Source organism: Myotis lucifugus, unplaced genomic scaffold (assembly GCF_000147115.1).
Source record: "Myotis lucifugus unplaced genomic scaffold, Myoluc2.0 scaffold_91, whole genome shotgun sequence".
NCBI classification, from domain to species: Eukaryota; Metazoa; Chordata; class Mammalia; order Chiroptera; family Vespertilionidae; genus Myotis; species Myotis lucifugus.
In genome coordinates this window covers 4,489,905-4,514,181 of record NW_005871139.1, presented here as the reverse complement: position 1 = coordinate 4,514,181, position 24,277 = coordinate 4,489,905, and the positions used below count along the sequence as shown (strand labels likewise).

The following is a 24,277-nucleotide window of genomic DNA, read 5'->3' as shown; positions in this document are numbered from 1 at the left end:
TCTTCTGAGATAATTGCTATAGGTAGTCAATCCCCTGTGTGTGTTGTGTGTGTCCTCCTGTTGTACTTGAGCCTTGATTGCTGTTGGCCATAACTACAACAGAGAAGTTGTTGGGTGAGAGCTGACCCCACAGAGTATGATTTGCTGTATTGGGGGTCTTGTGCCTGCTGAGTCCAACCTTTGGGTTTGTCGTTTGCAGAGCTAATTGGGTGGTGGTGTGGTGTGATCTGAAGCCAATCACTGGGTGTGTTGGTTCTGGGGGCTCTTGAGAGGGGTGCTAATGCAGGTTCAGCTCAGCCTCTGACTGTGTCCATCTTGGGGCCACCTGGTAGCAACTACAAAGTGATCTGTGGTTGGTAGATTCCTGTGCTGGGCCTGGAGGCGCCTGGGAGAGGCTATTCTGTGAAACAAGACAGGCTGCCAGGCAGGGGCCGCTTTGCAAGAGCCTACTGAAGCCAGCTACTTCTTATTTGAGGTTTGTGGATCTTTCAGATTTGGGAAGTCCTCAGCCCAAGCCAAGGCTGGTTGTTTGTGAGGAACAGCTACTGGAAGAGGTTCAGGCCTGTGCCTGTTTTGGGGGGTAGGTTCTCAGGTAATCAGCAGGTGGGCCAAACAAGGTTAGCTAGTTTTATGGAGACTCAGATTTGGCACCTTGACTGTGCCTGCAGGCTGTGTGTGTGGAGGGCCCAACAAAGGGTCAATAAGTCCTGCCAGTACTTCTGTCTAGGCCAGAGCTGCTCCTCTAGCCCTTGCCTTGAAGCCAGACCCGTATATCCCTGATGCTTATCAAGATGCTTATCAAGATGCTGCCCCAGCCCTAGCTGGTTTGGCTCAGTGGATAGATTGTCAGCCTGCGAACTAAAGGGTCCCAGGTTTGATTCCGATCAAGGGCACATGCCCAGGTTGCTGGCTTGATCCTTAATTGGGGATAGGCAGGAGGTGGCTGATCAATGAGTCTCTCTCATCATTGATGTTTCTATCTCTTGCTCCCTCTCCCTTCCTCTCTGAAATAAATAAAAATATATCCTATATAATAAAAGTGTAGTATGCAAATTGTCCCCTTGACCAGAGTTCTTCCAGGAGTTCAACCAGGAGGCAGGCTGGCCGGGGGAAGGGAGGGAGCACCCGGCTGGCAGCCAGCAGCCACTAGGAGCCCTACCAGTGCATGAATTTTGTGCACTGGGCCTCTAGTATATGTATAAAGATGCTGCCCCAGCACTGGAGCTCAGAGTGAGTGAGTCTGTCAGCTAGCAAGTCCTTGTGTTGGCCCTTTAAGAGAAACACCTGGAACTCACACAGCCTTCGGTCTCATCTGGACAGAATTCCTGTTGATTTTCACAGCCAAAGTTGTGAGGACTCCTCTTCTAAGCATTGGTGGTCTGGGCTAGGAAACTGGGTATGGGGCTGGGATCCTGCCCTCTCCTCAGGGGGGACCTCTGCAGGCTACATATCCCTCCTGATTCTTTTATTGTAAATATTTTATTATTATATTGCTTAACAGTGGAATAATTAATATTTATGGTTAGCATATGTATGAAAATTACAAAGGTGGTGGTTTAGATTAAACTTGCAGGACTTTTTAAAGCACCCCCTCCCTTTTTTTCTTTCAGAGTATAGTAGTCCTTAAGGATCAATCAATTTTTGGTGGTTTCTTCAAGCAAGTCTTTTGCTTCATTTATTTTGGTTGTTAAGTATGGAGACCCACCTTAATCTGGGTGATTCTCCTGTGAGCTGTTTTAATCTTGGCCTTGCCAGCAGATAAGTTAAATCCCAAAATAAGACTAGCTTCTCACCCACACATTTTCTGTTCAAATCCTCCTTTACAGCAGGATGAAAGGTTAGGGACTGAAATCTTCTTTGCGGTTTCTGTGATTGCTTTAGAAGTTTCCAGATCTGAAATACATAGCAACCTGCAAATGCAAAAGCTGAAACACCTTGTCCTAAAGCTATCAAGCTTCTTGCCAGTCCCTGGTCAATTTCCATGTCTGGCCATTTGGTTGAGGGCAGCGAGTATTCAGTATAGTGCAGGCCCTTGCCCACAGGGGCAACGACACCAAGGGCAGCCATGGCAATGCGGTGAGGAAGGTGCTGTGCGCATTGGCACTGCCTACATGACAGACGCAGGGACAAACTATCCCTCCCGATTCTAAACCACCACACCACGGGTGTACGATCTGCCCATTCTGTGTCTCTGCCCCTCCTACCAGTCTTGACATGGTTTCTTCTTTATGTCCTTGTTAAAGAAGTTATGTTCAGCTAGTTCTCAAGGGTGGTGGTCCTATAATTTAGTTGTAATTTTGATGTGATTGTGGGAGAAGGCGAGCACAGTGTTAACCTACTCCATCATCTTGACCAGAAGTTCATTCCAGCTTTCTTTTGATTAATGTTGCTATGGTGTAGCTTTTCCTATCCTGTTGCTTTGAGCATACCTCTATCATATTTGAAGTGTACTATGCATACCTAGTATATGAACCATTTGCTGGATCAAGAGTTTGACTCAGTTTTAGAATATAGTCCTAGAGCTCCAGCTTTATGAGTCTCCCCACACACACTTGAGTAATCTTTGTTTTTCAACCCTCTCAAGGCCCATGAAACCACAGAAATCAATATTCAATGTTATCAATTTGGTAAAGACCCTCAAAATGAACACCAACTTTGGTTATCTAAATTTCCAATCTTAACACTCAGTCCTTGACCTATGTATTTTCTGTTTTTAATAGTTTTCAGTGGGAAGGTTGGTATGTGCATGTAATCTACCATGTTGCTGCAGAAACAACTTAATCCTCAGAACAATGTTCTGATAGGTATTAATACTCTCATCTTATAGATCATGAAAATGTGTGACACTGTGAGAGATTATATAAAATAGTAGAAACAAATGAGTTTTGAGGCAGGCCTACCTGGGCGTGAATTTTGACTCCTTTCTTAGTTCACTGTGTAACTTTGGGCTATTTATTATATTAACCTTTTTTTTTTTTTTAGAGTTTTGTGCGTTTTATTTAACCAATTCAGGCCATAATATTTGTAACTTAAATCCCTTGTATATATTATATGCATGTACCCCAGAGGAAATAGGAAGTAATACCTGACAGGAAATGTTTTTCCGTGGCTTCTTTATTAAATCCTTAGTTATCTTCTCCTTTTTATATTAGAATTGTACCTAAAGAGATCACTGGCAAGAAGCTCTTCTTTTGCATGTTGATTTTGCACCTCTATTTCCTGCCTCAAGGCCCCTTTTAATTCCATATTCTTTCGATTATGATGAGATATTAAATCTGATCCTCCAATGGTCTGTGGAAGTTTTCCTACTCCAGGAAATGTGATCTTTCAGAATTTCTTGAAATTTTTTAGTCAACCATAATCATCTTTTTCACTGGGTGCATTTCTGGAGGCAGAGTTACTAATCACCAGTGATCTAAATGTACTCAGCAGCACCTTCTTTGGAAGCATCACACCATCGTCCTGAAGCCTGTCATTGTTAGATGATTCTTTAGTTGACCTAGTAATCCTTTCTTGAGATCACATTTCTGCCTAATTTCATTTTCTTGAGATATTTTGTCACTTTCTGGTATTGTTTCATCATTAAAAGAGCCCTTTGTTTCTGTATCTAATCTTGGCCCTTTTGTAATATTGACATCTTTCTCTTGTTTTTGAACTTTCACTTCAGTTTCTAGCTCTGGTTTTGTGTTCTTGAACAATTGTTCCAATACTTCATTTTTTATGGCTAAATTTTCAATTTTCCTTTTTTTCCTGATCTTTGTTTTTCTGTAGAAAGAGACTATTTGGCAGAATTGTTCACAGTGGATTTTTAATCTATATCTATAGATGTTATCTACCCCCCCCCCCCCGCCCCAGTCTGATTCTGAGATAGCTGCTGCTCCTTTCTTCTTCTTCTCCTTCTCCTTCTTCTTCTTCATATTGAGGGTGTAGCAAGTTGCGTTTATTCTAGATGAGAATGAAACATTTTCATTCTTGCTGATTTAGGTGAAAAAATGTCTCGATTTCCTTCATCCTTTTCCCTTTTCTTGATGGATAGTGGAAGTAGTTTCTGATGGAGTTGATCAGTGGCTGCTGGGAAGCCCAATCTCTCCCTCTATTTACACCTAGGAGTGTGGTTGGTGAAAGCTGTATTACTATCAGAGCTTATTTTGGAGGTTCCATTAGAGTAGATGTTTCCTGTGAAGATAGTCTGGATTTCTGTTCCATTCTGAAGATTTTTATTTCTTTCGACCTTTCACTCAAATCCACACGTCTGTCTGCTCTCTGTGTCGGCTACATATGTTATGTTCACTGGGGAACTTGGCATGAGCTTCTCTTTGACTGACAAGCCTTGGAAAAGGCTCGGGGCTGGAGTCGTCATCCTGAATCCTACACGGGGCTGGCCCTGAGGATCACGGTAATTCTCTGTAGTCATGAAAATAATTGCCAATCCAATTTCTGCTTCAGGAATAGGTCTAAGACCTTGCCTTTGCATGGATTCAATGGATCCATTTTTTTCTGAGAGTCAGAAATTAAGGTCTAGGAATTTGTTATTCTACATCAACAACAAAATGTTCAGGAGCTGAAAATAAACTATCATCATCTTCATTTTCTTCTGTTATCAACCGAGCATCTCCTCCTCCCAAAACAACTGCTGAACTTACGCTGCTTGGCACTCAGAAATACAAATGTTTTCCCTTTGAAGATGTTTTCTTTCCTGTCGTCCTGGCAGATCAATATTTTTACTTCTAATAGCTGGTTCATCATCAATAGGTGGGTAAAAACTTTCAATTTATGGATGCTGCTTCTTAGACAGAAGTACTTTCAAAAATTCAGTAAATTATTCTGGCCTTACAATTGGACATCCACAAATGAGTGCACATATTTGTTTTAATGATCACTTTAACTGATATCATAACAAGGTGCGTGCATTCCTACTGTAAGTCCTCCGGGTTGCAGTGTGGCTTGATTTAAAGCAGTTTTCCCAGAGTCATCTAAACAAGAAGAGTATGCAATCAAAGACTCAGACTCCACTCTCAATTTACTTTCAAACACTCCAAAGTAACTCTATCCTGTCTTCAAAGTTTGGGAAAGGCCATTCTACATTTTTTCCTCATTAACAAAGGTACCATACTTACAATTATCTTTATTGTTAATATAAGGATTTCATCTGTTTGACTAAGGTTGGTTACAGAAAAGTTGGCAATTAACACAGCATGATTCCAACTGATTGATCATTTTCTTTCTTTCTTTCTTTTTTTTAATCCTCTCCCAATTTTCTCCATTTTCAGAGAGAGTGTAATGGCTGCTTCCCCCACGCGCCCCACCGTGGGCAGGGAGCCAACCACAACCCAGGCATGCATGTGCTCTTGACCAGGAATCTAACCCCTGACCCTTTTGGGCACTGGCCTACTCTCTAACCACTGAGAACCACTGGCCAGGGCTAATTGATCCTTTCCCTTCCTACACTGTACTACACACCCGTCAAAAAGTCTGTATGGTTCTTGGCTGGGCCGCAGGGGCGGGGTTGGGGGGAGAGGGAGGAGGAAGTTTCCACATGGGTCTGCCCTCAGTGTCAAGGCGACCTGCAGGCACGCAATTACAGCTAACAGATGTGCGTGCTGCAGTGCCTGGGGTCCGTGGGCGCCTAGACGTATGAGCTCCCCATAGTAACCTCTTTAAACCTCAGTTTATTCATACACATTACAGTATTTCTCATTGTACTGTTAGGGATGTTAAATGAGAAACTCATTAAAATGCTTGCCCTGCATAAATGGCAGTTGCTCCTATAATTATTCTCATTGTTAAAGATTTAATAATTGCCAGTGGCCATTAAGCTAGTACAGACTTAGGTTTGTGATTCTAAAGCCAATGCCTTCCCCCATACCATGTTGCTTTTCTTCTCTTCCTTAGAAAGAATTAACAGAGGAAGAAATAGTAATTCACACATCTTTCATACAATTATCTCTAGTCTATCCTACCTAAATAATCCACAAATATTACAATGGCTAGGTTCTGTAAGGAATAGACTCAAAGGCTCAGTACTTGATCTCATATATGGCTAACTAGACTTTCATTACCTCAAAAGCAGTCTTTCATTACCTCAAGAGCAGTTTGTACTTAATGTAGTACTTAAATATTCAGGCTTTAGAATAAAAAAGACCTGGATTTGAGTCTCAGCTTCTCAACCTCTAAGATCCACAATTCCTGATCTGTTAAAAGGGAATAATAACATTAACTCCCTCATAGGAATTTTTGGAGGATAAGATAAAAATAATATATTTAGAGCAGGGCCCGAAACATGGTTAATGCTCCCAAATGGTAGCTGTTGTTATTACCAACGTGAGATACTGTTTTCTACATTTAAATTTTTTCCCCATTAGTTCAGCCAATCAACAATTAATGCCCCTTTGTGCAATAAAGAAAATTCACCATCAGCTTGTTTGATACTAACAGAGCATTACATTTAAAAGGACACACATTGATTCCTTACGGCCAGAAGCTTATTAAAGACAAGCCATGCTGTCACGTAGCTGGCTCTATCACCTATGCGTCTCAACAAGGACAGAAACACTTAGATCGCCATCCTCTCTGAGGATGTCCAGAGGTTCAGGTATCTTGGCATGTATAACCAGAGAAAGTCTTTACTTCTGCTTTGGAAGATAATTTTCTCTCTCCCACAAGGAAGAAAAAAAAATACAGACAAGAAAGACGACCTTTCCCTTTCACTGGTTTGTAAAGACTCATAATACAGAGAGATAAAGAAATATATAAAAGGGTTCACCCTCTCCAATAACCAGAAAAAAACAACAACTGTATCAAGAAAGTTCAGACTATAATTACCTTCTTCTGTTGTCCTTCCCCAGCCTCCTATGAAACACTCTGTCTTTTCATCCAGCTTTTGGAAAACATCAAAAGGTAGACAAATAGGCTGAATGTAGTTATTATACCTCACTGCTTTTTTTAAATGAAAAAGCGCAATGTCATTTACGTAAGTTTCCAAATTGAAGTTTGGATGGACAATGATTGCTTTAACCTTTATAATCTTGGTGTGTGGACGTCTCCCATCTATATTATTAGTTCCAAGCACAGCTCTCCACACTACAGGATCTCTGAAAGAAAGTAAATGTTCTTATTATAAACACGTTTATTTGAGTAAATATTCTTAATCTCCCACTAGTTTTTTTCTCATGTTAATAACAAAAAATTTTTATCCCACTTTTATGTGACATAAAGTCACATCAAATAAAAACCTAAATATCAATATGTAGGAAAAGAGAAAAAGATCTGTGGAACAGAAAGTCCAAAATCAGATTCAGAGAATTTTTTAAAAATATATTTTTTATTGCTTTCAGAGAGGAAGGGAGAGATAGAAACATCAACGATGAGAGGGAATCATTGATTGGCTGCCTCCTGCACACCCTCCACTGGGGATCGAGCCTGCAACCTGGGCATGTGCCCCTGACCGGAATTGAACCTGGGACCCTTCAGTCTGTAGGCCGACGCTCTATTCACTGAGCCAAATCGGCTAGGACTCAGAGAATTTATATGACTAAGGCAGCAGCACTTCTTACCAATGGACAGAGCATGAATTAGTAAATGATATTGGGAAAACTAGCTAATTAACTAGTTTGAAAAGTGAATTAATTCTCTGGAAAACACAAAACAATAAAATAAACTCAAAATGTATTAAATAGATTTAGACACAAATATTTTAAATAAAACTTCCTATCTTTTAGAGATACATAAAGTGGTATGTCTGAGATTTGCTCCAAAATAATTGGAGGGGGAGTTGATGAGGATAAAGATGAAACAAACAAAAAAGATGAAACAAGATCCGGCATGAATTGATAATGAAGCTGGGCTATTAGTATGTGGAAGTTCACTAAACTATTCCCTCTACTTGTGTAAATTCTTGAAATTTTTAGGAAACATTTAGATATTAGTGTGAGAATTATAAAAATTAAGTCAGAAAGAACATATAGGTGAATACATAATACAGTACTGACATGAGGAAGGACTTTATAAAGCACGACACTAAATATAAAAACAATGTACCTTGCCCTAGCCGGTTTGGCTCACTGGATAGAGCAGGGGTGGGTGAACTTTTTGACTCAAGGGCCACAATGGGTTCTTAAACTGGACCGGAGGGCCGGAACAAAAGCATGGATGGAGTGTTTGTGTGAACTAATATAAATTCAAAGTAAACATCATTACATAAAAGGGTACGGTTTTTTTTTTTTTTTTAGTTTTATTCATTTCAAACGGGCCGGATCCGGCCCACGGGCCGTAGTTTGCCCACGGCTGGGATATAGCGTCGGCCTAGGGACTGAAGGGTCCCAGGTTCGATTCCAGTCAAGGGCATGTACCTTGGTTGCAGGCACATCCCCAGTGGGGGGTGTGAAGGAGGCAGCTGATCGATGCTTCTCTCTCGTCGATGTTTCTAACTCTCTATCCCTCTCCCTTCCTCTCTGTAAAAAATCAATAAAATATATTAAAACAAACAAACAAACAAACAAAACAATGTACCTTGACAGTCTTTGAAAAACATACCAAAAAGCAAGCAAGACCCCAAACCAACCAAATGATGTTCTGTAGGACAAAAGTCAACAATTAAAATCCAAGCATTTTACAGTTGTTATACCTGTCATTGGATTGGGAAAGAAGGACTTTTACTTTTTACATGGTTGTTTACAAATGCTGAAATTCCTTTTTACTGTTCAAATGGGAAAATTTTATGTATGTGTGTGTGTGTGCGCGCGCGTGCACATCCTATATAATAAAAGGCTAACATGCACATCGAACAGCTGAACACTTGGTCGCTATGATGTGCACTGACCACCAGGGGGAAGACGCTCAATGCAGGAGCTGCCTCCTGGTGGTCAGTGCAGTAGCCAGAAGCTGGGCTCATGGCTGGCGAGCACAGCAGTGGTGGTGGGAGCCTCTCCCACCTCCGTGGTAGCGCTAAGGATGTCCAACTGCCAGCTTAGGCCCGCTCCCCACGAGGAGCGGGCCTAAGCCATAAATTGGACATCCCCTGAGGGCTCCTGGACTGTGAGAGGGCGCAGGCCGGGCTGAAAGACCCCCTGAGTGCATGAATTTTGTGCAGCAAGCCTCTAGTTTGATGATAATGCTCAGTACAGAGAGGAGTCGGAGGAATAAAGGTTCTCCTATTCATTGTGGAAAGTATAAATAGATGAGTACTTTGGTAGTATATTCCAATAGCCTATAAAAGTTGCATGGTATTGCCCTGGCTGTGTGGCTCAATTGGTTGAGCATTGTCCCATGCACCCTGAGGTTGCTGGTTGAATTCTGGGTTGTGGGCTCAATCCCCAGTAGGGGGTGTGCAGAAGGCAGCCAATCTCTCTCTTCCTCTCCTCTCTAAAATCAATAAAAATAATTTTTAAAAAACCTCTCAGGTATAACCATTTCTAAAAATAAATAAATAAATAAAAGGTTGAATTGTATTTGACTCTGCAATTGTATTTTCTAGAATATATCTCAGGGAAATAGGAGATATTTAGTGCTCTCAAAAGTAGGCTAGGCAAACTCTAAAAAATTTGTGAAAATGTTTAAAGTCCTAGTTCTGTTCTATTTTGTTTTTTTAATCACTACTTTAAGCTAATTTGAAATAATGATGTTTCTTTCCTTTTCCAAACTTAATGTATGTTATTTACTTCAATTTATTCAGACCATAAAATTAAAAAGCAAGTTGTATACACTTAAAATTACAAAATATTGCTGAAAGAAATGAAAGAGTACATACATAAATGGAAAGACATCCCATGTTCATGGATTGGAAGACTTACTACTGTTAGGATGACAGTACTAGTCAAAATGATCTGTAGATTCAAAGCAATCCCTATAAAAATCCCAATGATGTGTTTTGTAGAAGTAGAAAAACCTATCCTAAAATTCATATGGAATATCAAGGGACCCCAAGTAGCCAAAATAATATTGAAAAAGAAAAATGAAGGTGGAGAACACACAGTTCTTGGTTTCAAAACTTACTTCAAAGCTATAGTGATCTAAACAATGTGGTGCCAGTAGAAGGAGAGGTATATACACCAATGGAAAAGAATAGAGAGCCCAGAAATACACCCGTGCATGTGTGGTCAACTGGTTTTCAACAAGTGTTTTAAGACAAGTCAGGAGGAATGGGCAGGTTTTTCAACAAATTGTGCTAACAAGATTGGATACCTACATGCAAAAGAATGAAGTTGGACCCTTACCCTACACCATATGCAACAATTAACTAAAAATAGATAATGGCCAATATATGAATAAAATTATTAAAACTCTTAGAATAAAACCTTCATAATGTTGGATTTGGCAATGATTTCTAGGATATGACACCAAAAGCACAGGAACAAATGAAAAAATAGATAAACTGGACTTCATCAAAATTAAAAAATGATAAATAAAACAAATGAACAAATAAAACAGAAACAGACTCACCAATACAGGAAACAAACTGGTGATTATCAGCATGGGGAGAGGTTGGGGGGTGTAGGTGAAATAGGGTGAAGGGGATTAAGAGGTACAAACTTCCCGTTATAAAATAAATAACTCATGGGGATATAATGTACCAGATAAAGAATATAGTAGATAATATTGTAATAACTTTGTTTGGTAACAGATGGTTACTAGACTTACTGTGTGAATCATTTCTTAATGTATATAAATATGAAATCACTATGATAATACACCTAAAACTAATAGAATATTGTATATCAATTATACATCAATTTTTTTAAATTTTAAAACTTTTGTGCATCAAAGGACACTACCAAGAAAGTGAAAAGACAATCACAGAAAAAAATATCTGTAAAACATATATTTGATAAGGGATTAATAGCCAGAATATATAAAACACTCCTACATCCTAACCAAAAAAAGACCCCCCGAACAGCCCAATTTAAAAATGAGCAAAGGACTTGAAAAGACATTTCAAAGACTTGGAAAGATGTTTAGCGTCACTAATGATTAGAGAAATGCAAAGCAAAACCACAATGAGCCACCACATTCATTAGGGCAATAGTGGTGTGAATGAAAGTTGTGCAAGAGATGAGCTAAGGAAAAGGAGACTGATGTTCTGGATATACTTCTAATCAGCATGGGTACTGGGGGACAGAAGAAATAAATTTAAGAGCTACTGCACAGAGAGAGTCAGCATACTCTCTGGATAGTGGAGCTGTTGGTAATGCTGTTATCTGAAAACTAGAGAAGAAAGATTTAAAAATTAACTTTTTGCAACTAATGAACAAACAAGAAACACAAATAGAAACTCATAGACACAGACCACACCATGGTGGTTACCAAAGGGAAGGAGGCTGGGGGAACAGGAAATGGTAAAGGGAGTCAAATATGTGGTAACGGAAGAATATTTGACTTTGGGTGGTGGGCACAAAATGCAACATAAAGATGATGTGCCATAGAATTGTACACTTGAAACTTATATACTTTTATTAACCAATATCACCCTGACAAATTTAATTAACAAAGATTTTAATTAAAACTTAAAATTTTTCATTTTTAAACTTGTTGAGAATGCAACTCCAATATATATATGTGTAGTGGGCAGCTGGAAATATGACTTCAGCTGGAGAGACTTAGGAGTTTCCAGTACATGGTGAAGCCAGAAACAGGAGTAGATTGAGACATCTCTGGGAAAGAGTACAGATGATAAGGTCAGAGGATAGAAAATACTGCCATTTAAAAGATGACAGACTCCATCAAGGAAGCAGAGAAAAGGAAAAATGGTTGAGTAGAAATTGAGAAAAAAGATAGTTATAAGCGCAGCAGTCAACTTTGTCAGATTTTATAGAGATCAAAAAGGATAGGGATTGCCGAAACCGGTTTGGCTCAGTGGATAGAGCGTAGGCCTGCGGACTGAAGGGTCCCAGGTTCGATTCCAGTCAAGGGCATGTACCTAGGTTGCGGGCACATCTCCAGTGGGAGATGTGCAGGAGGCAACTGGTCGATGTTTCTCTCTCATCGATGTTTCTAACTCTCTATCTCTCTCCCTTCCTCTCTGTAAAAAATCAATAAAATATATTTTTAAAAAAAAGGATAGGGACTGAGGTCATTAGATTTGACATGGAGGTGGATTTTTTAATGCTGTTTTTTGACCACAGATATCATATTGCATTTGGGATTTTATGAGTCAATGCAGACGAAGCAAAAGGGAATCTCTCTTTCAAGGAGTCTAACAATGAAGGGAAAAACAGAAACTGGTAGGGTGTTTGTTTATTTACAAGTAACTAGAGGCCTGGTGCATGAAATTCATGCACTGGCGGGGGGGGGCAGGTCCCTCAGCCTGGCCTGCACCCTCTCACAGTCCAGAAGCCCTCAGGGGATGTCCGACTGACTGATGGGGAGTGGGCCTAAGCCATCAGTCAGACATCCTTAGCACTGCAGCGGCTAAGGGCTCTGGCTGAGCAGTGCTCCCCCCAGAGGAGCACACAGACCACCAGGGAGCAGCTCCTGCATTGCGCGTCCGCCCCCTGGTGGTCAGTATGTGTCATAGCGACCGGACATTCCACCATTCAGTTGATTTGCATATTACCCTTTTATTATATAGGATAATGAAGTGTTTGAAAGCTGTAAGAAAGAAATAAGAGGAAAAGGTTGAAAAATACTAAAGAGACAATGAGATGTAATGAAACGGTATAGTTTTTGAGACCTGGGTTTAAATGAGTGGGCTGCCACTAACAGCTATGTGATCTTGGGCAAGTAACCAAATCTCTCTGATCTCTGGATTCCTCAATTGTAAAGTGGAGATAATAATAACTATCTCAGAAGGTTAGTGGGAGGGCTTTTTAAATACAGAATTATATGTAACATCCTTAGACAGTACCTAATCTCAAAACTGGTCTTTGGTAAGTGGTGGTTATAAGAAAGAACAAGGAATAATTGATGATGCAGGCTTTAGGAAGTGAGGGGGAACAGGAATAGAAGGTGGCAGAGTTAGTCCTCTCAGACAGGAGGAAACTCCCGGAAAGTAGATGATGCCTTCGTAATGACTACTTTCTTAGAACCTAGCCCAGTCTCTCGTATATAACATATATTCAGTAAAAACATCAATAAGATTGAGTCTTTGGAACTGTTAAGTGGAATATGAACATTATCTGCAGATGCTTGGAAGAGGAATTAGGTTTGATATACTAGTATATGGCTTCAGACGGCAGAATGAAAACCAAGACACTTAGTTCAACATAAGGAAAAGCTTTCTAAGAATGAAAGCTGTAGGAAATTGAAATGAGAGTCTCGCACAGGAGCAGTTCATCATCACAGAGACTGGTTCAGGCAGAGATCCACATGATGTAATTATGGTCATGTGTGCAGGTTTTCCTTCTGACAAACCTGGATTTGATTCCTGATTTTGTTGCTTCCCAGCTGTGGAACCATGAGCAAGGTACTTATGAATGCCCAGGTCTCAGGGTCTCCCTACAGCAAAGAGTGGTTGCAAAGATTAGTGGCCATTACGTATGAAAGAATGCCTGGCTCAGTACATTGAAGCAATAATTATTTCAGACTAGAGAACCCTTAGTGTAAGAAGGATTCCTAATACAGGACAGAGGACTGAACTAGACATTCAAAACGGCTATTTGAACTCTAAGGTTCTCTGACAATATAATAAAACTGTATCGTTTGACCAAGGTCACACATCTAGTAGGTTTTGGAACCTTAAAGCCACTGCACCACTGTGCCAGGGGAAGACTAAGACACAGGTATCCCCACTCCAAACTCATTGTGCGCCCCACCATGTCAGAGGAACAGATCAGTAAAGGCACATTGTAGAACTCAGTAGGAGTTAAGAGCTTTTCCAAGAATTTTCAAAACATACAAGCAGGCCTTTCCTCCCTTGGCTTAAGGCAGTGGTCCTCAACCTTGGCTGCACATTAGAATCACCTGGGAATCTTTTTAAAAACCTGACTTCTGGGCCTCAACCTCCGGAAATTCTGTTTCTTTGTTATGGGGTGGAGCCACAACATTAGTAACAAAGAAACAGAATTTCCGGAGGATGAGGCCCAGAAATCAGGATTTTTAAAAAAATATATTTTATTGATTTTTCACAGAGAGGAAGGGAGAGAGATAGAGAGTCAGAAACATCGATGAGAGAGAAACATCGATCAGCTGCCTCCTGCACATCTCCCACTGGGGATATGCCCGCAACCCAGGTACATGCCCTTGACCGGAATCGAACCTGGGACCTTTCAGTCTGCAGGCCGACGCTCTATCCACTGAGCCAAATCGGTTTCGGCAAGAAATCAGGATTTTAAAAAGATTCCCAGGTGATTCTAATGTGCAGCCAAGGTTGAGAGCCACTGGCTTAAGGTTTGAAAGCTGCAGAAAAGCAGTTTTTCGAGATAGCATGTTAGAAAACAGTTGTTAAAACACCTACACCTGAAAAAGCAGAATTGACTTCTAACTCTAAAACTTTTTCTCCATCTCTTTCTATACAATTGGTTACACTGTTGTATCTTTCCATGTTTATAATCTCTATTACTCAAAGGCCAATTGATAGAACTAAAATCCATGTTTTAAAAATATAGTGTACACATTAAAACCTATCCAATCAGGCCAGTTCCCTCAATTGAATTTTGAAGTTATTAGTTCCTTTTAAAGACTTTTCATGTCCTAGCTAGTTTGGCTCAGTGGCTAGAGGGTCCCGGGTTCGATTCTGGTCAAGGGCACATACCTTGGTTGCAGGCTCCTCCCAGGCCCAGCCAGGGCCAGCAGGAGGCAACCAATCAATGTGATTCTCTCACATTGATATTTCTGTCTTTCTCTCTCTTCCACTCTCCCTAAAAGTCAATGGAAAAATATCCTCAGGTGAGGATTAACAAACAAACAAAAAAGACTTTTCATTCTTCTCTAAGATTCTGTTAAAAATTAAAGACTAGCCTGGCTGGTTTAGCTCAGTGGATGGAGCCTCTGCCTGTGGACTGAAAGGTCCTGGGTTCGATTCCAATCAATGGCACATGCCCGGGTTGCGGGCTCGACCCCCAGTAGGAGTCATGCAGGAGGCAGCCAACCAATGATTCTCTCTCATCATTGATGTTTCTCTCTCTCTCTCTCCCTCTCCCTTCCTCTCTGAAATCAATAAAAAATATTTTTTTTTTAAATTAAAGACTAGCCTGGCTGGTGTGGCTCAGTCAGTTGAGCGTTGTCCCATGCACCAAGAGGTCCCTGATTCAATCCCAGTTAGGGCACATGCCTGGATTGCAGGCTCAACCCCCAGTAGGGGGCATGCAGGAGGCAGCTGATTGATGTTTCTCTCAATGTGATGTTTCTATCTCTTTCTCTCTCTCCCTCTCCCTTCTTCTCTCACTAAAATCAATTTTTAAAAACCCACATTTTTAAAAACATTTTTAAAAATTAAAGACTAAAGGGAAACTGTAAGACAGGTACCACGGTTTTCCAAAGGATTTACCTTAGAGCTTTATATATATATTCTAAACCTCACCCAAGGCTATGTTTTTATTGATTTTAGAGAGAGGAAGGGGGAAAGAGAGAGGGAGAGAAAGAAACATCAATGTGTGAGAGAACCATCAATTGGGTGCCTCCTGTATGTGCCCTGACTGGGGATCAAACCCAGATCAGGAATGGAACCCAAAAGCTTTTGGTGTAGGACAGTGGTCAGCAAACTGGCCCTTTAGTGTGGCTCTTCCACAAAATACAACATGCGGGTGCGCACACACAGTGCGATTGAAACTTCATGGCCCATGCCATGGGGCCAAAGAGCCACATGTGGCTCGCGAGCCGTGGTTTGCCGACCACTGCTGTAGGACGACGCTCCAACCAACTGAGCCACCTGACCAGAGCTAAAGCTTCATATTAAACTAGAGGCCCGGTGCATGAAATCCGTGCATGGGTGCAGTCCAAAGGCCTGGCTGGCGATTGAAGCGCAAGCATCTGGCGTGGAAGGGCAGGTCCCAGCTGAACTCTGGGCCCTGGGCAGCACCTGGGCCCCCAGACCCTCGCACCCCACCCTCCACCTGAGTCATGGCACCTGAGTCCCCATGCGGAAATGCGGTGAGCACAGCTGGACACCACGGGCTGGGGCGCAGTGTGGGCCTCTGGGCCACCCAGTGGCACTGCATGGAAGCTGGGTGGGCAGTGCGCTCTCTCCCAGCCGGCCTCACAGACTGGCTCCTGCATGAACCCACGGGGAGCCCGACCGGCCCCTTTGGTCCCGGCAGCTGCGGCCTGGCTCAGCCAGAAGAGGCCATGCAGGTGCAGGGCGGGCTCCTTGTGGGCACCTGGCACCTGAGCGTGGGGGCTTCCCTGGTGCATGCCCTGGTGTCCTGGGAGAGGGTAGCAGGGGGAGTGAGAGTGAGCTCAGCGGACACCCTGCATTCTCACCGCACTTCTGTCCTCGTCACCCCCACCCCCCAGGTAGCTGGCAAGAGGTTGCAGCCCCCGGCCTGGGCACCGCGGGAGGTTGGTCGCTGCCAACCACCCACAGTTCCCCATCCCAGCCCAGGGCCTGGCCCTGATTGGGACATCAGGGGCTGCTGACTGCTGGTCACCATTTGCAGGGCGATCGGTGGGGCGATCAGGCCCCCGCTCACTCACACCTGTGTTGGCCTGGCACTGCCCACTCACCTACTCCACCATCCCACCATGGTCTCACTCTTGTTGGGGCCCAGCAGGGCCAGCAGCGCCTTCAATGCCACCCCCTGGTGGTCAGTGCACATCATAGCAAGCGGTCAAACTCCTGGCCAAACAGTTTGCATATTAGGCTTTTATTATATAGGACTAGAGGCCCAGTGCATGAAAATCGTGCATGGGTGGGATCCCTAGGCCTGGCCAGCAATCAGGGCCGATCAGGGCCAGGCTGATCAGTGTCAGGCCGGAGAAGAGGCGACGGTTGCTGGGCCAGGCATGGAAGAAACAGACATTAGACACCACCATCATTGGCACTCCGCCACTGCACAGTTCCCCGCCTCCCCCCCCCTCCTCCTTCCCTTGCCGCAGCGCCACTACTGTGGTGGGCAAGTGGTGGGCTGATCGGGACCTGCTGGCCAGGGGGAGGGATAGGGCACAGGAGGTTGACCACCAGACCTGAGGACAGAGTCGGCCCTTGGCCCCTCTGAAAGGGGCCATGTCCACTGCTACCCATCCCCGGCTCCCCATCCCAGCCCGGGGCCTGGCCCCAATTGGGTGATTAGAGTCTGCCGGCAGGGGGTGGAAGTGGGGATGGACCGCGGGAGGTTGGCTGTGGGAGTGCACTGCATTGAGCATCTGCCCGCTGGTGGTCAGTGCATGTCATAGCGACTGCCTATATATAGGCTTTTATATATATACTAGAGGCCCAGTGCACAAAAATTTGTGCACTCGGGGGGGGGGGGGAGGGGGTCCCTCAGCCCAGCCTGTGCCCTCTCACAGTCTTGGACCCCTCAGGGGATGACCACCTGCTGGCTTAGGTCCACTCCCCGGGGGATTGGGCCCAAGATGGCAATCGGACATCCCTCTGGCAGCCCGGCAGCCCTCGAGGGATGTCCACTTGCCAGCGGGGAGCAGGCCTAAACTGCAGTCAGACATCCTTAGCGCTGCTGAGGAGGCAGGAGAGGCTCCCGCCACCACCGCTGTACTGGCAGCCATCAGCCTGGCTTGTGGCTGAGCAGAGCTCCTCCCATGTGAGAACGCACTCACCACCAGAGGGCAGCTCCTGCATTGAGCGTCTGCCCCCTGGTGGTCAGTGTGTGTCATAATGACCAGTCATTCCCAGTCATTCTGCTGTTAGGGTCAGTTTGCATATTACCCTTTTACTATATAGGATAGAGGCCTGGTGCACGGGTGCGGGCCGGCTGGTTTGCCCTGAAGGGTGTCCCGGATCAGGATGGGGGTCCCACTTGGGTGCCTGGCCAGCCTGAATGAGGGATGATGGCCATTTTCAGGCTGGTGGGTGACTGAAGCTCCCAACCTCTCCTTTTTTTCTTTTCTTTTTAATTCTGGGATTTATTTACCTTCTATGGCTGTCAGTGGAACTGAGAGCCAGCTTTAGCTCTGAGGCTCAGCTCCAGCTCTGAGACCTCGGCTGCTGAAAGCAGGTATCTGGGTTTGTTTGGCTTCTATAATTGAAACACTGTTGCAACTCCAGCTCTGAGGCCCAGCTGGCTGAAAGCAGGTTTCTGGGGTTTGTTTAGCTTCTATAATTACAACATTGTTTCTTAGAGTGCAGCTCAGAGGCCGGCAGTGGCAGGCGGGGAACCTTGGCTTCCTCCATCACTGGAGCAAGCAAGCCTCCTGTTCGCTTCAGCTGCCTGGCTGCTGGCCGCCATCTTGGTTGGCAGTTAATTTGCATATCTCGCTGATTAGTCAATGGGAAGGGTAGCGAAGTTACGGTTAATTACCATGTTTCTCTATTATTAGATAGGACTAGAGGCCCTATGCACAGAATTCGTGCAAGGGGCTTGGCCCTCACACCTACGGCGGCTTGCCTCTGCCCTCACAGCCCCGGCTTCGTCCAAAAGGACGTCCGGAAGGTCATTCAGCTGTCTAGTCTAATTAGTATATTATGCTTTTATTATTATAGATAGATGGTTCTATTCTCACTGTGGTAAATCCTATTTCTCTAAGATTAACATAATCCATAGATTCAATAAACATATATTATGTCTCCTATAAAGTAGGCCAAGTTCTATATTAGTACCAGGAATATAAAATAAAACATGTAGTCCTTGCCTTCAAATAACTCCTGATCTAAAGGTGAGAAAGACAAATACATGATTACAATATAATAATTTTAAAAGCTAAAAGAAAGTTTCATTATTTAAAGCAAGGTCCAACCAACTCCAACCCACAGGCCAAATCTGGCCTGTCTCCTATTTTTACACAGCTAATAAACAAAGAATGTTTTTTGCACTTGTAAATGATTGGGAAAAAAGTAATATTTTGTGTTCATAAATATCTATTGGATCACAGCACACACATTCAATGATGTATTGTCTATGACCATTTTGGTTCTATAGTTGCATAGCTGAATAGTTGTGACAGACACCATAAGGTCTGCAAAGCCTAAAATATTTACCAAAAATGCCTCTACAGAAAATGTTTGTTGACCTCTGATTTTCAGGATTCATTTAAAAAGACATTCAGTGTAGTACATATAAGGCATAATAGGCCCTTGCAAACATACAGCTTAAGTGAACAGGACTGAAGTCAAATGTCCCTCCACCACTCTGAGATCTCCCTAAGAGAGTAAGACAGGCGTGTGTTATGAATACATACCGAGTGTCCCTCGTGCAGTGGGCCGCTGTGAGGACCCAGCTATTCCTCACTAAGCTTCCCCCACAGATATGAGCCATGATTCTCCCGGAGCGAATCTGCAGGCTCACTATCCAGGGCCACGCGCCAGTCTGGGCGGCCGTGCCCCCGACGATCCGAGACCCTGTCAGCACGTTCACCAGCGGAGCTGTTCCACAACCTACAAATAAAACCGATACATCACTTAGACCGAACATCTGATAATAGGTATTACCTCCTAATCTTAACACACTAATACAGGCTTTTAAATTCCTAGTTTAACAACTGGTCAAGCGAGCTGGATACCATATTTTGAGGGAGGAAAAAAAGGAGAGTTAAGGTAAACAGGTCTTATTTATAAGTAGAATGACATGAAATCAACACAATTCATCCATTTTTAAAGCTCTGTTGTCCTAAAGCATAAAAATGAGATGTTTTTCTGGCCAGGTGTCATGTTCTTCCCCCGGGGGAACTGGTGATTCAAGAGCCACAAGTTCCAATACTTGCCACTTTTATTTTTAATTTTCCTGAACTGTAGCCTGAAAAGGTCACCTAAGAGCCCTAATTCAACTCGGAATTCCCATGAGTCCGTCCTCTGAGAAATGGGAATGACGAGCCCCTCAAAGAGACGCCCTGCACATGCGCCCTTTTTGCTATTGTTACTGCTCTTGTCCAGGTGACAGCTCGGGTCCGCACGTCTTCAGTGAAAGGCACCCGGGACGACGGGGAAGGAGGCCCCGAACCAGCGCTGTGGAAGCGGGGAGAGGAGGGGACGTCCGGAGGGAGGGAGGGAGGGAGGGAGGGAGAGAGGGAGGAACACATACTGCCCTTGGCGTCCGGCCTGTCCCGGGAGGGGCGCCGGCCCCCGTGCGAGAGCGAGGGGCGCCCCGGGAGGAGGAGGGCGCCCCCCAGCAGCAGCAGCGCGGCGCCCAGCGGCCCCGGCCGCATCGTGGGGACTCCGCCGGCAAGATGGCGCCGGCCGCCCACCCGCCCGGCCACGCGGCGGGGATGGGTGGGGCGGGGCCAAGCCTCGCCGAGGTGTCCTAGTGTGTGTGCACTTATTGGACAGACGCACTGAAGAGTCCCGCCCTCGGCCGGGCTCGGGGCTCCTGATTGGATGAGGCTTTCCTGGGCCAGGCCCACACACCTGCCCGGGACAGCGGGCCTGGGTGGTGGGAGGGGAGGTGCCGCCCGGGGGGGGCTGCTGGCTCAGACCTGCGAGGCCGGCCGGGCGGGCGTGCCGCCAGGGGGCTGCTCAGCAAAGGCGGCCAAGCTGGGAACGGAGAGGTAAAGCAGGAGACGGTGCAGGCATCGGGGGGACGCAATTCCTGTGATACAGGTCGATCTCATTATTCATCGTCTTGCAGTAGTTTGCCTTGAGCTGATCTCAGGGCGAGCTGATACAGTCACATGCAAGGACCTGCAACGTTGAGGACGAAGCCTGACTGCAGGTAACGGCACGCCGCCTCCACTTCAGTCCCTAGTCTGAAAGATGCATGATTCCTGGCCCTGTCAGAATCCCTGAGACGCCCCCTTGCCGCTGCAAACAGTGTGGGGAGAGGGTGCAGGTAAGTGACTCCAGTTAATGGACGCATTGAACAGGTAACCTTACACTCGGTGCTGTACAGGGAAATGGTATCATTTCCTGGGAAGTGCGGTAAGCCCTGTCCGTCTGACCCAGAGAACTTGATAACTTGGCTAAGCACCCAGCCCAAGCCCGACACCAATTCAGACACCAGGGAGTGGTGTGGGCTGTGGCCGTCTGGGAAGGCTTCCTGCAGGAGGGGTATGTCAGCTGGGCCTAGATTGAGGGGGAATGTCAAGAAGAGGAAGGAGATGTAGTGAAGACAGGCTAGGCTAAGGCACAGCATAAGCAAAGGCATGGAATTTTGAAAATTAATAAAAGAAACCTCAACCAAAATTGGAGTCTGGAGGTCCTGTAGGGGGGAACGCTCACACCCTATCACTCATCATTGGTTGCCCCGAACTGGAAGAGATATGCCTTGATTTCCAGCAGGAAGATGTTTTCTACTCTAGTACCCCAACAAAAGGAAGATTTTCTCCTTCCCCAGCAATGGCGCAACCACTGAGAGATTGTCACAACGCAGCCAATGAGAAGTCAGTAGAGTTTGAACTCCCAGTTTTCTCCAATGGACTCTTTGTTTATAACAGTTTCTCCCAACTTCCCCTTTCCTCCACAAGAGAAAGTTCCTCTCCTTGGTTCTCCAGGCTTGACTATGGTTTTGTCATCACTCACATGCCTTGAATTGCAATTCTCTGCTATTCCTCAATAAATCCATTTTTGCTGGTAGAATAGCTTTTATTTTTTTTAAGGTCAATAATGTGTACCCATGCATTTCTCCAGAGAAATAGAACCAGTAGGACCTGTAGAGGAGATTTATTATAGGAATTGGCTCACACCATTGTAGAGGCTGGGAAGTTGCACAGCATGCCATCTGCAAGATGGAGAACTAGGAAAACCAGTGGTATAGTTCAGTCCCAATCCAAAAGCTGGAGAACCAGGAGCTCTGATGTCTGAGGACAGGAGAGATGGATGTCTCAACTCAAGAAGAAAGGGAGAATTTGCCTCTTATCCACCATTTTATTTTATTTGGACATTCAATTGATTGGATTGTATGACAACCACCCACATTGGTGAGGGCACATCTTCCTTACTCAGTCTACTAATTCAAATGCTAATTTCTTCCAGAAATGAACTAACAGACACAACCAGAAATATTATTTTACCAGCTATCTGGACATCCCTTAGCCAAGTCAAGTTGACACATAAAATTAACCATCAATGTGAATACTGTTTCTCGGCCTGTTGGCTAAAATCAAATATGATGCAATGTGTGTATGTATAATTTATTATTTTTATTTCAGTTGACATGCAATATTATATTACTGTTAAGGGCACAACATAGTGATTAGACATTTAGATAGATTATAAAGTTATCACCCTGATAAGTCTAGTATCCATCTGACACCCTATGTAGTTAATATATTGTTGACTATCTTCCCTGTGCTGTACTTGACATTCCCGGGACTGTTTTTATAACTGGCAATTTGTACTCTTAATCCTTTTCACATTTTTTACTAGTCCCCTAAACACCCCTTCCATATGGCAACCAGCAGTTTTCCTCTGTATCTATGTGATTGTTTCTGTTTTGTTTATTTATTTTGTTTTTTAGATTTCATATAAATGAAATCATCTGGTATTGGTCTTTCTCTGACTTATTTCACTTAGCATAATACACTCTGGTCCATCTATGTTGTTACAAATGGTAATATTTCATTCTTTTTATGCCTGAATAGTATTCCATTGTATATATGTACCACATCTTCTTTATCTACTTATCTATCGATGGACACTTAGGTTGCTTCTGTATCTTGGCTACTGTAAATAATGAACATAGGAGTGCATATAATTTTTGAATTAGTGTTTTGAATTTCTTTGGATAAATACCCAGAAGTATTTATATGGTAGTTCTTTATTTAGTTTTTTGAGGACCCTCTATGCTGTTTTCCATAATGGCTGCACATTTATATATTTTGGATATTAACTGCTTATTGGATGCCTCATTGGCAAAGGTCTTCTCCCATTCAATAGGTAGTCTTTTCATTTTGTTGATGGCCCTTCACTATGCAAAACCTTTTAAATTTGATGTAGTGCCATTTGCTTACTTTTTTCCTTTGTTTCCCTTGCCTGAGCAGACATATACAAAAAGATATTGCTGAGAGCCATGTCACAGAGTTTATAGCCTGTGTTTTCTTCTAGTTTTATGGTTCAGGTCTTCCATGTAAGTCTCTAATCCATTTTGAATTTATTTTTTTTCTTTTTGAGTTTATTTTTGTATATGGTGTAAGAAAGTGGTTTAGTTTCATTTGTTTTGCATGTATCCGTACAGTTTGCCCAACACCATTCATTGAAGAAACTGTCTTTACTCCATTGTATATTCCTCTCTGGTTTGTGAGTTTATTTCTGGGCTCTCTGTTCTGTTCCATTGGCCTATGTGTCTTATTTTAGTAATCAAAACAGCCAGTACCATGCTGTTTTGATTACTATAGCCTTGTATTTTTATATCAGGTAGCATGATACCTCCAACTTTGTTCTTCTTTCTCAAGGTTGTTTTTGCTATACGGGGTCTTTGTAGTTCTATATAAATTTTTGGTTTGGTTGTTATAGTTCTGTGAAAAATGCCATTGATATTTTAATAGGGATTGCATTAAATCTATAGACTACTTTGGGTAATATGGACATTTTAACGATGTTAAGCATGGTATATGCTTCCATTTATTTGTATCTTTTTCGATTGCTTCAAAGTCTTGTCGTTTTCTGAGTACAGATCTTTACTTCCTTGGTTAATAGAGGCATGTTCTCTCTATCCCACTTGGTAAGATTTTTTTTATCTTTAAAAAAAGTTTTTTTTAATTGATTTCAGAGAGAGGATTGGAGAGGGAAAGAGGGATAGAAACATCAATGATGAGAAGCATTGATCGGCTGCCTCCTGCATGCCCCCTACTGGGGATCAAGCCTGCAACCTGGGCACATGCCCTGACCGGGAATCGAACTGTGACCTCCAGGTTCATAGGTCAATGCTCAACCACTGAGCCAGCTGGCCGGGCTGTTGTTCCACTTATTTATGCATTCCTTTGTTGACTCTTGTATGAGCCTTGACCAGTGACTGAACCCACAACCCTGATGTATTGGGACGATTCTCTAACCACCTGAGCTACCCGACCAGGACACTTTGCTAATATTTTGTTGAGGATTTTTCCATCTATGTTCATCAGGGATATTGACCTGTAATTCTCTATTTTTTTTTTTTGAGTGTCTGTCTGATTTTGTTCATGTCAGTTGTTGTGTTCTTCAGTTTTAACTGGTTCTTTTTTATTCTTTTGTTTCGCTTTCTTGAAGTTCCCACTGAGTTCATCTATTCTTCCTCTAAGTTATAACCAGGGTTTTGAACTTCTGGTAGATTGCTTACCTCCATTTTATTTAGTTCTTATTCTGGAGTTTTGTCCTGTTCTTCCATTT

The 24,277-nt window shown here is 43.5% G+C and overlaps 1 protein-coding gene and 2 pseudogenes across 1 annotated transcript in view; all 3 read right to left on the bottom strand.

Annotated features, from left to right (window-relative positions):
- The window catches only part of TMPRSS12 (transmembrane serine protease 12), a 33,893-nt gene extending 13,709 nt beyond the window's left edge, over nucleotides 1-20,184 (bottom strand). The window contains exons 1-3 of the mRNA XM_006091585.3: nucleotides 20,061-20,184; nucleotides 19,222-19,417; nucleotides 6,823-7,091 (exon numbers count right to left, since the gene is read on the bottom strand). Of these exons, the coding sequence (XP_006091647.1) occupies nucleotides 6,823-7,091; nucleotides 19,222-19,417; nucleotides 20,061-20,184 (589 nt within the window). The remainder of the gene's footprint in view (nucleotides 1-6,822; nucleotides 7,092-19,221; nucleotides 19,418-20,060) is intronic.
- LOC102425872 lies at nucleotides 1,635-2,067 on the bottom strand (annotated as a pseudogene).
- LOC102428797 lies at nucleotides 3,130-5,100 on the bottom strand (annotated as a pseudogene).
- Nucleotides 20,185-24,277: the final 4,093 nt, after the last annotated feature.